This window comes from Haliotis asinina, chromosome 1 (assembly GCF_037392515.1).
Source record: "Haliotis asinina isolate JCU_RB_2024 chromosome 1, JCU_Hal_asi_v2, whole genome shotgun sequence".
Classification (NCBI taxonomy): domain Eukaryota; kingdom Metazoa; phylum Mollusca; class Gastropoda; order Lepetellida; family Haliotidae; genus Haliotis; species Haliotis asinina.
In genome coordinates, this window is record NC_090280.1 from 54,964,695 (window position 1) to 54,977,772 (window position 13,078).

Consider the following 13,078-nt stretch of genomic DNA (forward strand, 5'->3'; position numbering starts at 1 on the left):
ACCCCCTGCCAACTTAAGCTACTTGTGGAAGCTTACAATTGTCCCCAAAACCTGGATTATCATCCCGCGTAAATTTGGTAACTTGGCTTGAGGTTACAGCTATGACCAGGTCCTAAGACATTTATTTTCAACGAATTCAAAATTTGCTTGACAAGGCCACTATCCCAGTTATCCAGGTGATGGATTCACTGATGTCGACAGTCGTTCACAAGAAGGACGTTCATTCTAAAGAACTCCTGGAGAACACCAAGGATGCTGTCGGAATGCTTGTGGGCTTGCACAGTGATATCAACAACACGAGGCGAGAGAATTTTAAGCTTCGTGGGCCTTATGAACGGTTGTGTTCAGTGGAAACTGTGACTACGACAAACTTGTTTTGGGATGACCTCCCAAAGAACATAAAGGACATAACGGAGTGCAAAGAACTGAGTAACAAACTATACAATGCTAGCAAACCTAACAGGGGTTTTACTGCTTCACCGTCCTTTTCACTTGGAGCCCACCATGAAACAGATTCAAGTTGTGTCATGCAAAAACCTTTTGGCATGATTAAAATAAACATTTAACTACTGGTAAAAAGTAGGTTGGATTTTCTAACTTGATGAAAACAAACCATAATCTCAATAATTGTAACCGACTTTTAGCCCGTGACTTCACCTTTTTCAAAAATGGCGGCGCCCTGTCTTAAGATAAATGCTATTTAAGTTTCTTTTCACCGACTTACAAAATCAAAATTACTTTTCACTCGTAGTAAACTATGTATTTTATTGACGGGCATTAGGATTTTACATGACAATGCTTATAACATAACAATTTCACTCTTGGAATCGAGGCGGGGGCCGATGTAATATTATTTACGATAATATTGGCACTTCGACCACAACCTCGCGCCTGAGGAAGAAAGCGTCATATTCATGCAAAATTGTTTTGGTCAGCACTGTCTAGTAAGCAGTCTTTATTTTATTAACTCGATGAAACTTGAACTCCCATTTTCTATCCTGGAGGCGTGGAAGGGGGCGAACCATCCGATTAAGTATATACCACAGGCTTCCACAACGCTCGTTTCGCACACACAAACAACCAATTTAAGCACAAACTACGGGGTCCGGTGGAAATCTGTGCATAGTGACACCATCACCCGACCCCAAGGAGCAATTGACGGCAACACAACAATTCGGCATGTCTTTGGTGACGTCGAGAAATCAGCAAAATGACGAGCTTCCTACACATTTCCTATAGAACAAACTGGAAATCATTCCTTCTATTACGTCACTTCCGCTTCTCTGGCGACAGTGTTACATAACCTGTCTGTGTTTCTGTTTAACCTGTTTCGTTTGCGGGCGAGAGAGAAGCAAACGGCGTTTTAGCAACTTTTAAGCGCTTGGTATTAATTAACCACAATTTAAAAAAAAAAAAAATGGTGTTCCGTTTATGACTAACCAGAAGTTAAAAAATTGACTTTTAGTGGTTTAGTGGTCCTTTATTGAAAGAAATCCATGCTGTTGCTATCAATAAAGGTTGTAACATTGATCCTGCTTCTGTCAGGACAGATAATTCAGTCACTCCATTCGATTGACAACAGAAATGTGGATATCTCTAATGCACAGGTTAAGAGGTAACCCTCTTTCAAAATAACATGTTTCGTTGTACTTTGGGAATACATAGTGCAAGACAATGAGTTTCTGAGGTTTCTGAAAGTACGGAATAGGGAGGTGGAACTTAATTATTACACAAGACTTACCTGTAAGGTGAAGTTAAATATTAATTCCACCAACCCATGAAGTACTGAGGACACATGCCTTCCACTCCCGAGAGTGATTCTAGAACATTCTATACGAATGGAATGTCCCCATTCGTCATCACTCGCCCCTTTCCGTTAACTCCAAGAAGAACACTCAAAACTATTCGTGCCATTCCGGCAAGCTTCTTGTAGGTCACGGAAAGAGACGAGTAGTTTAACAAGCATGATTCGGCTTGTCCCGGAATAACACAAGTGTGTCACGAATGGTCTGGTAACTTCCTCTATATGTAAGTAACACACACACACACACACACACACACACACACACACACACACACACACACACACACACACACACACACACACACACACACACACACACTTAGCGGAAAAGTGAACGTTAGATAAATTAAAAAGATCGCTTATTCGAATGGATATCAAGTGCGATGACGTCATCAAGGTTGTGAAATTAAACCCAAAATGGATTATAGTAAATAAATACTGTAATCTGATTGTAAGTGATTTGTTGTTGCGAAGACACAAAACATGTTGGAATGTTTCAATCTAATAAAGACAGACAAAACAGACAATCTGACTCACCTCTGTCAGTATTCTCCTTTGATATCCGGGTGGGTTACAAGGACGCCTGCCAAACACGGTTCCAGTGTACAATGGAGAACTAAGTAAACGGCGGACAAAGTTGACCTGTCACACAACAGCAACACTGCTGAGTACTGAACGACGTTAGACGGAGTTGGTGGACACTCCCAACACTACTGAATACTGAACGACGTTAGACGGAGTTGGTGGACACTCCCAACACTACCCTGAACTGTTTCTTCCTGGTGCTGCTTCTTATATACTCGGTATAGCTCGTGCCTTGCCGTAATCAAGAAGCCGGTTACGCAAGTCACACCATACAGGCCAAGTATTCAGGGTCGACAAACAACGGCACTTGACACTGAAGGCATTGTCATATACCTTACAGTAATACAATGCTCATTGAACTAATCACCAATTCTCACGAAATGTGCACCAATGGTGTAATGTCGTGTCGATGACATTTAAGTTAATTATATGTGCTTTCTTGGGCTTTACTATGACTTTCATCACAAAGTTACACGTAGAGCCACTTATTCATACTCATAGGGTACGTACATTTAGTGTTTAGCACAATACCTATCATTATAAACACCTCGTTTCACTCATTTACCCATGTCGCACAATGGGGGTGTTCTAATAAGTCCTTATCGCTTGATCACTATATTCGCTGTATTTCAGGGGAGACTGTATCATGGAGACCTTCGGTGCATGTAATATTGACAGACATATACCTCTTTCAAACACCTCACCACAAGAAAAAAATGTGTGCGTTGACATGTTGTCCCCAATTTTCTGTAATGTTCGATACATTTTTTTGTTTTGAATTTAAACATGTAAAAAGTACAAAGTAAAAGATACATAATGGTCAAAGAATTTGCAAAATGCTCAACAAATTCATATGTAGGCTGTAATTTCATCCCTTAAAGTTGCTTTTCTTTGTCGCTGTGCCTATAGTTACTGGAAGAGAGGTTTGTTTTAAGCCTGTAATCTACGATACTGGCCTGATGTCAGTATCGCACAGTCTGCAGGTGTCTCCACCCCATGTATGGAATTGATGACCAATATACACATACCTTATGCCCTGATTGGAGTCAAATGACACATTATTTGAAAATGACAAGTTAATGTAATTTTCGTTACCACATTTCAGACCTTGTATCCAAGATCCTGGTTTATGATGGTATGCATGACGAGAATGTTTCCTTGTGCAAATGGGAGTTACATCCCTTTGTGAAAATCGCGGTTTAGAGCGGCCATTACACTTTTACGTGAAGAATACGATTTTGAAAAAGTTGAATGACGGAAGGTGTTCTCTGATTGACTATCGACCAACGAAAAGGTATGTAAAGTTGTCAATGTATATCTGTATACCATCATAGGTTTTTTGTTCATACATAAAGTCCTTTCCTATTTGTAGTTTTTGGAAATATTAGACAGCGCAGCAAGCACACTGATGGTAACGTGATTACGGATGACTGGACTTTTGAAACAAACTTACATCTACACTGTTGAAGGATTATTGGTGAAAGTCCCTTGATTGTGGTTTCGTATAGCCCTTTATGCAATGAACTTAATGTTTTTATATATATGCGGCACAAAGAATGCGTTTATTTATACTACACAGTGTAGTAAGGATGAGTAACGAAGATCACAAATATTTCAGAATAAGGTATTCCCGTCCAATTCCAAAGCTGCAGAGACATGTAAGTCCATATTTCTATGCTGGAACACGTCCTCCAGGCTATTGTCTGTTTTCATTGACGATATTTAGCCTTATATGTACGAAACCTATCAGGTTTTGTTTTGCGTTTTCTAAACAACGAACATTACATGCATGGTAACGAAGCTTACACTTTCGATTGTTTATTCCTTTTGAGTACACAATAACACAAAGTTCACTTAATGCTTACATCTTTGCAGAGGGAACATGGGAAAGACAAGGGCCGAGATTCAGAGAGACTACAGAAGGAGAAAGATAGAGAAAGAAGGGGAGAATTATCACAGAAAGGAGAGAGAACGAATGAGAAAATATTATGTTCCAATATCGGAAAGATCACAGAAAGATGTAAGAAAGAGACGTCAAGATGTCCTGAGGTGGGTTCAGAAGCACAGACAGAAGAAAAGAGAAGTAAAGGAAGGAGATACTGCGGGTCATAATTCTACTGTGAGATCAGAGTTAGAAGAGGATGAAAATCAAGTGAGCAGCACGGTTCCCACTCCAGATCCACTAGTGGTACGGTTACCCTTTGTCTCTCCAGACAGGACCAGGACAAGAACAAGGATTAGCAGGATATCTGCCAGACAGAGGAAACAAATCAACAAGCTCACAGCCATGAATAGAGATTTGATGAGAAAGTATAAAAGGGTCAGCAAGAAGTACGAGAGGACGATGAAGAATATGACAGCTGTCCAAATCGATCCAGTTGCAAGCAAGTCATCTGAATCTTCATCTAATGTTACACCTAGGAAGAGAACTGATGGAGAATTAAGGAACAGCGGCATTAGTCCATCAAAACTGCCTAAAGTTATTGTGAAAAAACTACTCCTGGCCAACGTTGTAAGTGATGAGCTGAAATGTGCCAGGCAGGAGAAAAGGGAAAAAGGGATAAAGGGAAAACAAGTGATTAACCAGATTGTCTCAGGCGAAATTGTGAAGAAATACCGAATGAAACGTGCTCTTAGTCGGAATGTAGGCATGAACAGAAGAACTCTTCGTATTAGCTCCAAAACTTGCTTTGTTCAAAAGAAACGGCGCTTGCAGGTCCTGCATGAAAAGGCAAAGATGTCAGTTGAACACTTTTTGTCTAGGGACGACAACAGTCGACAGATGCCAGGGAAGGCAGACAAAAAGAAAATTGATGATTAAACTAGACAACGTAAAGTATTGACAGACAATCTGAAGAACTTGTTCTTGAAGTACACATCAGAATCACAGGAATGGAAAATGTCCTTTGCTACATTCTGCCGCCTGCGTCCCAGACATTTTTCACTCACAAAGTACACATAAAAAAACAGATGCCTGTGCCAAAAACATCAAAACATGGCTCTGCTTCAGAAAGCTGCTAGAACTGCAGGGGTTGATGTTCCACCTAATCCAGAAGATTATGCCAGAAAGGTTAAGGAGATTGATTTGAATTCTCTCTTGTACTGTATCCAAGAGAGAGATGTTGCCTTCGAGCAGTGGCAAAAAGTTGATTGTGGTGATGGCAAGAAGAGGATGAAAGTGATTGAAAGGCAGCTTAGCAAGACAGACTTTTGTTCCTTTGTCCACAAAAACACTGCTGAGTTTCTCAAACATTCAGTCAGAATAAAGGAGCAGTACAAAGCACTAAATGATCTGAAACAAGAACTTCGTTCGGGACATGTTATTGTCCAGATGGATTTTGCAGAGAATTATACCTGTTATAACGCTGATGAAATCCAGAGTGCTTACTGGAATGCCTGCTCTATCACTCTGCACCCAACTGTGGTATATTACAGATCAGCATCAGGGGAACTGAAACACACGAGCTACATGTTTGTTTCAGATGACATCGGACACAATGCAGGAACTGTCTTCAAAACTCAAGAAGGATATTGGCGATCTTCAGTGGATCCATTATTGGACAGACAGCCCGTCCTCCCAGTATCGCAACAAAACTGTCTTCTTCTTAATATCTGACCACCAAAACTTACTTGGGATACCTGCAACCTGGAACTACTTTGAAACAGGGCATGGGAAGGGTCCATGTGACGGAGTAGAGGGAACTGCAAAGAGGATGGCGGAGTTGTCTGTTCGACAGAAGAAGTCTGTCATCCAGGATGCCGAGGACTTCTTTAAATGGGGATCTGAGAACCACAAAAGCTTCACCTTTGTCTTCGTTAATAGTGACGAGATCGGTGCTGTCAGGGAGGAACTTAAGGAACTGACTAAGGATACAGTCCCGTTGAAAGGTACCATGAAGATTCATGCTGTCATTGGAACATCAAAAGGAAACATTATGGCTAGACCCACATCTTGCTACTGTTCTATGTGTCTGGATGGTAAGTACCACACTGACTGGTTAACTTTCTCCATCTTGAAGACCACAGCTCCACGACCAGGTGTTGTTACACCAGAACCTTTAGTGATACCACCGGTAGAACATACAGCAGAGCCTTCATCAGAACATCAAACAGATCTGGAACACACTGATCCTGAGGAGAAGGAAGCTACTGCTACACATCAACCTCGCACAGTCGTAGCTAACAGTGGTGACTTCATTGCTGTTGTGTATCAAGGAAATTGGTATCTTGGAGAGGTTAAAGAGGTGGACCCGGACGACAGTGATTGTCTTGTATCATTCATGCAGAAAACTGGAGGATCAAATCATTTCAAGTGGCCACAACGTTTGGATGAAATCAGGGTGTCCTTTAAGGATATTCTTTGCACAGTCCATCCCCCTCAAGCCATTGGTCGTTATCGACGCACGTATAAACTAACATCTCATGATGAAGCAGACATTACCAAGAGTTTCAGAAATGTGTTGTAATTTACGATACCATACCAAAAAACAGTTAATTTGACTTTTTCGGGATATTTGACAGAACTGATTAGATGTCCTTTACAGCATGATTCATTAGTTACTTGATTACATTTCCTCGTGTTGTCTCGTTGTATTTCAGAAACCTGAAATTTTCGTTACTAACAGTGGTAATCTACAAGACATTTTCAGAATTGTCGACAAATTGTTATTTTCATTATTCCGCAAATGATTTTTAAACAATGTGTTTGTTGATGCGTTGAGATTTACCATTATATAAACGTTTGTTTGGTAGATATATGTAGGCTCGGGCTAACTGAAGTGAAAGTGATGCTATCCATGCACACAACTTCTTGAGAACACAAGTTGTTGTTTTGAATGAAGCTGTGTCCTATCTCCGATGACAGAACACATATTCACATGTCCTGTTCATATATCCTGACTCCAGGTAGTAATGAACACAGTAATGTCACCTGTGTAATTGCTTTATACAGAAATTACCGGCATGTGAATGCATTCGATGTGCGTAACGTAAATTACACTAAGAAAACTCAGCTATAACCAACAGCACAGAATTTACTTTCAGAGTTTGAGTCCTGAATATTCACATGTTTACTTTTAGAATGGTGTACTTACACCATGTTAATTTACAAAATAAAATATTGTAGTTGACTTTTCACAAGTTTGTTATGTTTAATGGTGCACATTTCGTGAGAATTGGTGTAATGCGTGTGTACCAGCATTAGTCGCCTTCTAAGCAAACATGCGGCCACTGGTGACGTCAAGGATCGTCCTCGATCAGGAAGGCCGAGAAAGATTACTCCCTGTGATGACCGTGCCCTAGTTCGCCTAGTGAGGCGCGGGCCAATGACCAATACCAAAGATCTCAGAGAACAATGGAGAGTGGGTGTTCGTCTCTCAACCAGCACCAGAGATTTAGATAGATAAGGATATTTATATAGCGCACATATCCACGCGCTAGTGCATGCTCAAGGCGCTGGTATTTTTCCCTCGATCACTGGATGTCAATCTCAACAGCACATCGTTATGTCAGTCTCCCTGGGGAGTATACAACTCTTGCTGCCACTAGGCGCACCGAGTTTATTGTGGCTATCTCATCCTAACGAGTTACCCAATTGACAACTGGGTGGACTAGGACACATAGTCACAGCACTTTGTGCAAGTTTACTGCACGTTGCTGTACCCGCAACTAGGTGTATGCACGTGTTCATGTGGCCACCATCTGGTCATATACCAACGGATTCGTGGGTTCCTTTAAGTGCATAGGGTTGTGTACTGTACACTAGGGGTTGTGACAACACTGAAAGAGACTGCACACAAAGCTGACTCCAAGGTTTTTACACCCGGTCACAGGTGGGCTCGATCCCGAAACCGAAACCTCGCTGGATCACTAGCCTGGCGCCTTAGCCAGCTCGCCCACCATGCCCCCCATCCAAAGGAGACTCAGGTCCGCTGGACTCCGTGCACGTCGTCCAATCAGACGTCCTTTACTTACTGATAGACACAAGGCTCAACGTTTGGCGGGGTGTAATCAACGGCAAAACCACAATCTGAGGACTTGGCGGAGGATCCATTGGTCCGATGAAAGCCGTTTTCTTCTTCGTGTTACTGATAGCCGTTGGCGAGTTAGGAGAAGGAGTAATGAGGCTTATCAACAGCGGATGATCCATGCAGCTGAATCCTTTGGCGCTGACTCTGTAAAGGTGTGGGGGTGGATCTCATATGCCTGTAAGCTGAATCTTATCACCAAGGGACACTCAATGGCCAGAGATACCAACAGGAAGTACTGGACGCTGCTGTTGTCTCGCATTTTGATAACCATCCCCTAGCCAGTAGGCCAGTATTTATGGACGATAATCCTAGGCCCCATCGTTCTGGCCGGTAAGAGGGCTTTGTGAAACGGGCCCCAGACCCCGTTTTAAAAGGCAATCCAAGAGCTCCTAGTGCTGTAAGTCTATGTTAAGTTATGAGATTTACGATCACCTTAGCGCTACGACCTCTTTGTGAAACGGGGCCGTAGTCCCCACGGCTGTCGTGACGTCACATATTACATATGTGATGACCTATAATTCGGCATTGTGTAATATTCTGAGGATGCGATTGCTTGCGTAGAAGCATTTTTTAAGTCCCCGTGTTGATAAAATTGATTCCAGCTCTACCAAAGCATTGGAAAGTTAGTGTGATGGTTAGTGATGGATCTCACACGACCAATCTATGTATCGGTCTGTAATGTGAATAATATGTGCTGAATGTTCCAGAATGCCAAAATGTCTTCTAGATGCTGCGAATATGTGAAATAATTACTGAGCTAATTATTGCCCAGTTACCACTGTGCCTAGGGATAGCCTGGTGGTTAAAGCGTTTGCTCTTGACGTTGAAGACCCGGGGTTCGATTCCCTACATGGGTACAACGTGTGAAGCACATTTCTGGTGTTCCCTGTGGTGGTGTTGCAGGAATATTGCTAAAGGCGGCGTAAAACTAAACTCACTGACTACAGTTACGGATAATGGTTAACAAGGATTAGTAAATGCAGGTTTAAAAGAAATCGACAGCCAGTTTTGTTTTGTTTTCTGTGAAGGATCGTTTATTTCCATCGATGTCATGTTGGCTACAGCTTCAACATATCTGACTTACAGTCTAAAATCTACAAACTGACCGCAGAAAAGAACCTTATTGAGTATTTAGGGTGAGGGGACTTTCACAAGGTTGTGTTTGAAAAACACCCTCAAATGTCTTTTCTGGATATTCTGGAAACCATGGAAATAGTGTTCGGTAGCAGCTCTGCAGATCTTTACAACAGATTATGACAACCACCAATATTTTGAACGATAATCCCACTGATATCAGTCGAGTTTCTATTTTGTGCAAAGAGCACAAGGAACAAAGTAATTGGTCTTGTATGGTGGACAGGGCAGCGCTCCACAGCTGAACACAACGTTGAACAACCAGTGGCCATCGTGGTCCTGATAGCCACCTTCTATAGACCCTGGCTCTGAATCCAGGCAGATGTAGTCACTGTTACCGGCATCATCGTGTTTCGGGCCAACTAGGAACCCGTGGTACTCTGTGTTCCAACCATCCATACATTCATGACGTCCGGGAACCAAGATGGCGGTTGTTCGAGAGGCACTCCGACACACCACGCATGGTGCGTCCTGGTCGATAAGGCGTGTCATCCAGATCTCTTCATACTCCGCTCCGTACAAGAAGTTGACCTTGCTTGTGGTCCTGCTGAAGGTTCTGTCGAACTGTGGCACGGAATGGGCGCACAAGACATTGCTTCCTGCCCCAGAGTGACCAGAATAGCCTCCAGTGGTGAAACCTGTAAATATACCGATTGTTATTATTGTGATAGTAAGTAATATGTCAGTGATAGGCTGAGGCAATACGTCTTCGTGTAGAGCTGTATCCTGTAATTTATGGTTTGAAATGACGGGTTGCTGAGTTGCAACAGACCAATTATAACCCGGATTTTCAAGGGTCCGTTACGGGCTTTAGTCTGATCGCATGGCAGTTTTCAAGCAACATCAAAGCTAACAGATTAACGCACTGCTCTGATTATGTACAAAGCTGGAAAAACATTGTTGTATCATATTTAACTAGATGGAATCGATGCTGCGCTACAGCCGATTAATTTGTAAATCGTTCAGGCAGAGAATACATTCAAATGAAGGACCACGTGACGCAGAAGAATACGATAGTGGTACGATATGATGTAGCCTCATGTGATAAATCAAGACCTGATGACCAGTTCTCACCTGTGTAAGCTATGTCGGACCCTTCGGGACAGGTGTGCTTTCCCCAGCGTGTGAACATTGCTCCGCCTTGGCCTGCTGTGAACATTTCAATAATTATGCGATATTACTACCAATAATAGTCCACTAACTTTGTGCATTTATCCATGAACACTGCATGCTCAATGCGCTGACATTACCCTTGGTCAAAGAGTACAGACGGTTCACTGTAGAAAATACAACCGGTCGCCTGTCACGCGCTCAAGGTTCAGCCTACCATCGTACCATACCAGGTACCCATGGTACTGCTGGGTGGACAGGGGCATTTTGAACACTTCTCTAAGATGAACTCACTTCTCTAAGATGAGACCACATGCGTCACGTGTGCTTCGTTATGGGGCAAGACTGAAGTTCTGGAAACTCTCCGGAGTCAAGCTGCCAAACACGGTCACCCATGCAAGGACTATCCGCGCCCAAGGTTACATAACTTCAACTAATAGTGACGTGAGCTCTACGCACAGGACCAAACACCACCAAAAGGGGTGACACGATTTTACATAATCGTTCAGTGATTTCACAACAGTGTCACTTATACTAATATGAATACATATACCACTCCAAGCCCATCGTTTTCAGATTTAGTCAATGTGGTCCGTTCGTAACGTTACGACCTGTCGTAACTCTGTAGTTTACCATATGCTTAGTAATGTCATAGCACTACGAATGCTTTTGTTGATCGAGACCGTCGTTTTTGACTTAGTCTTGGCGGCAGTGAGCTGCTGTCGATGGATGAATGGCGCTGTGTTCATATAAGACGCACGACAGGCTTTTATTATTCGATACAGGACCATCATTTTCTGGTAAATCTAAAGAACAGTTCTGCTATTATGATTGTTGGGCCAAGAGCGAAAAGGGATGAAAAAGTCAGTTCAGGTTGCATAGAGTTTTAGCAAGGTAGGTCTGTCATAATGGTCGGCAACGGTTGTCAGCCTCGATAGTTTGCCATCGTATTCGGGCGACTCAGAGACCTGTTCATGACATCAGTCACCGGTTTGACTAGTCGGGATTATCTATAAGCAGTCGTAGCATACTTGAAATATCGCTGAATGAGGGGGTTAGGAAAAGAATGATGCCTCACCTTAATTTAAATGAGATACAGGTTCTACAAAATATGTAGGGAAACAGGATTAATTTTCGATTAAATACTATGCACACACCTCTGCAATTTCGTAATCTACACCACTCGTCTCAAAGTGAAACTTAAAGACACACCCGTGAAACCCAAGCTAGAATTCACCAACCCGTGATTGTCATAAGAGGGATTAGCGGGATCGTGTGGTCAAGCTTACTGACTTGGTTGACACATGTCATCGTATCCCAGTTATGTAGATCGGTGCTCATGCTGTTGATCACTCGCTTATTTACAGACCGCTGATCACTATCACGAAATTCAAGGGACAATAAATTTAGTTCGAAAATAACCGTTTGTTTTACACATTTCAACTAAAATGTAATGCAAGAAGCCAAAACCCAAAATCAGTTCGTTACATCCTTCAGTTCGTTATATGAGTGATCGTTATACAAGTTCATTCTTTCAGTTAAGCGTCCTCTATGTTCCTGTACATGCTATTGCCATTCAACAAGTTACAGTAGTCTAATCGTTAAAGCGTAGACACGTCACGCTGAAAACCAGGGTTCGATTCCCCACATGGGTAGAACGTGTGAAGCACATTTCTGGTGTCCCCCGCCGTGATATTACTGGAATATTGCTAAAAGCGACGTAAAAAAACAATACCCACTCCCTACTGAACTATGAAACTCCGACTATGACTCACCAGGGTTCGTATTGTTATCCGTGTGTACAATCATCCCTTTCTGACTCATCGTGGTCCTCATCCGACCATCTGCACTGGTCATCAATCGCAGACTTTCGCCAAATATCGCTGTCATTGCATCCATACGGTTTGTCAAGTTTTCTGTCAGTGTACGGGTCTCATCAATAATAGCACCCAGTTCAGCAGCCGTCGGAACGTCTTTGCCGACGCTGACGTTGATGCTGCAAAACAGGGAGAACGTTAGGAACCTCCCCACGCACGCCATGATGAACTCAAAACTGTTGCCCCTGTGCTCTATGCTTCATCCTATCTGTGAAATATTTCATGATTTTGATAACTGAGGACATGTTGGCCATGAAACTTCAGAATAGTTCCTCCCTGCGGGTAAAGTCAAAATCGGCAATATTTCAGCCATATCGTGACTAAATCAGGCTATAGATGTATAATAATTAAGAGTAAATTATAAACAATTAACATCGAAGGACAGTAAACTAACTACGCTAGCAAAGATATAGATTTAAAACTAGTAATCAAATCTAAATCTCTATACATGACAATACAATATGAAAACGGGCTGTAGATTGCCAACAACTGAAGGCACATCACCAGACTAGCGACCATGGGGACTTACAGTACACTTG

General features: G+C 42.3%; 2 protein-coding genes across 2 annotated transcripts; one reads left to right on the forward strand and one right to left on the reverse strand.

Moving 5' to 3' along the window:
• The first annotated feature begins 4,271 nt into the window (after positions 1-4,271).
• Positions 4,272-5,210, forward strand: LOC137273903 (uncharacterized). Its single transcript, XM_067806806.1, has one exon. It carries the CDS (start codon positions 4,272-4,274, stop codon positions 5,208-5,210), a length of 939 nt encoding a protein of 312 aa, XP_067662907.1.
• A 4,214-nt stretch (positions 5,211-9,424) lies between these two features.
• On the reverse strand, positions 9,425-12,763 carry LOC137281076 (uncharacterized). The gene is made up of 3 exons (XM_067812218.1): positions 12,438-12,763; positions 10,627-10,701; positions 9,425-10,190 (listed from the first exon to the last, which is right to left on the reverse strand). The coding sequence occupies exons 1-3, from the start codon at positions 12,700-12,702 to the stop codon at positions 9,724-9,726; spliced, it is 807 nt and encodes a 268-aa protein (XP_067668319.1). The 5' UTR covers positions 12,703-12,763; the 3' UTR covers positions 9,425-9,723.
• Positions 12,764-13,078: the final 315 nt, after the last annotated feature.

Bases quoted from the DNA above. Each gene is read 5' to 3' on its own strand.
- LOC137273903 (XM_067806806.1), top strand. From the start codon at position 4,272: ATGGGAAAGACAAGGGCCGAGATTCAGAGAGACTACAGAAGGAGAAAG.
- LOC137281076 (XM_067812218.1), bottom strand. From the start codon at position 12,702: ATGGCGTGCGTGGGGAGGTTCCTAACGTTCTCCCTGTTTTGCAGCATC. The intron at 10,702-12,437 runs GTGAGTCATAGT...AAATGTTCACAG, and splicing joins GGATAACAATACGAACCCTG to CAGGCCAAGGCGGAGCAATG. The intron at 10,191-10,626 runs GTGAGAACTGGT...GTATATTTACAG, and splicing joins GTCCGACATAGCTTACACAG to GTTTCACCACTGGAGGCTAT.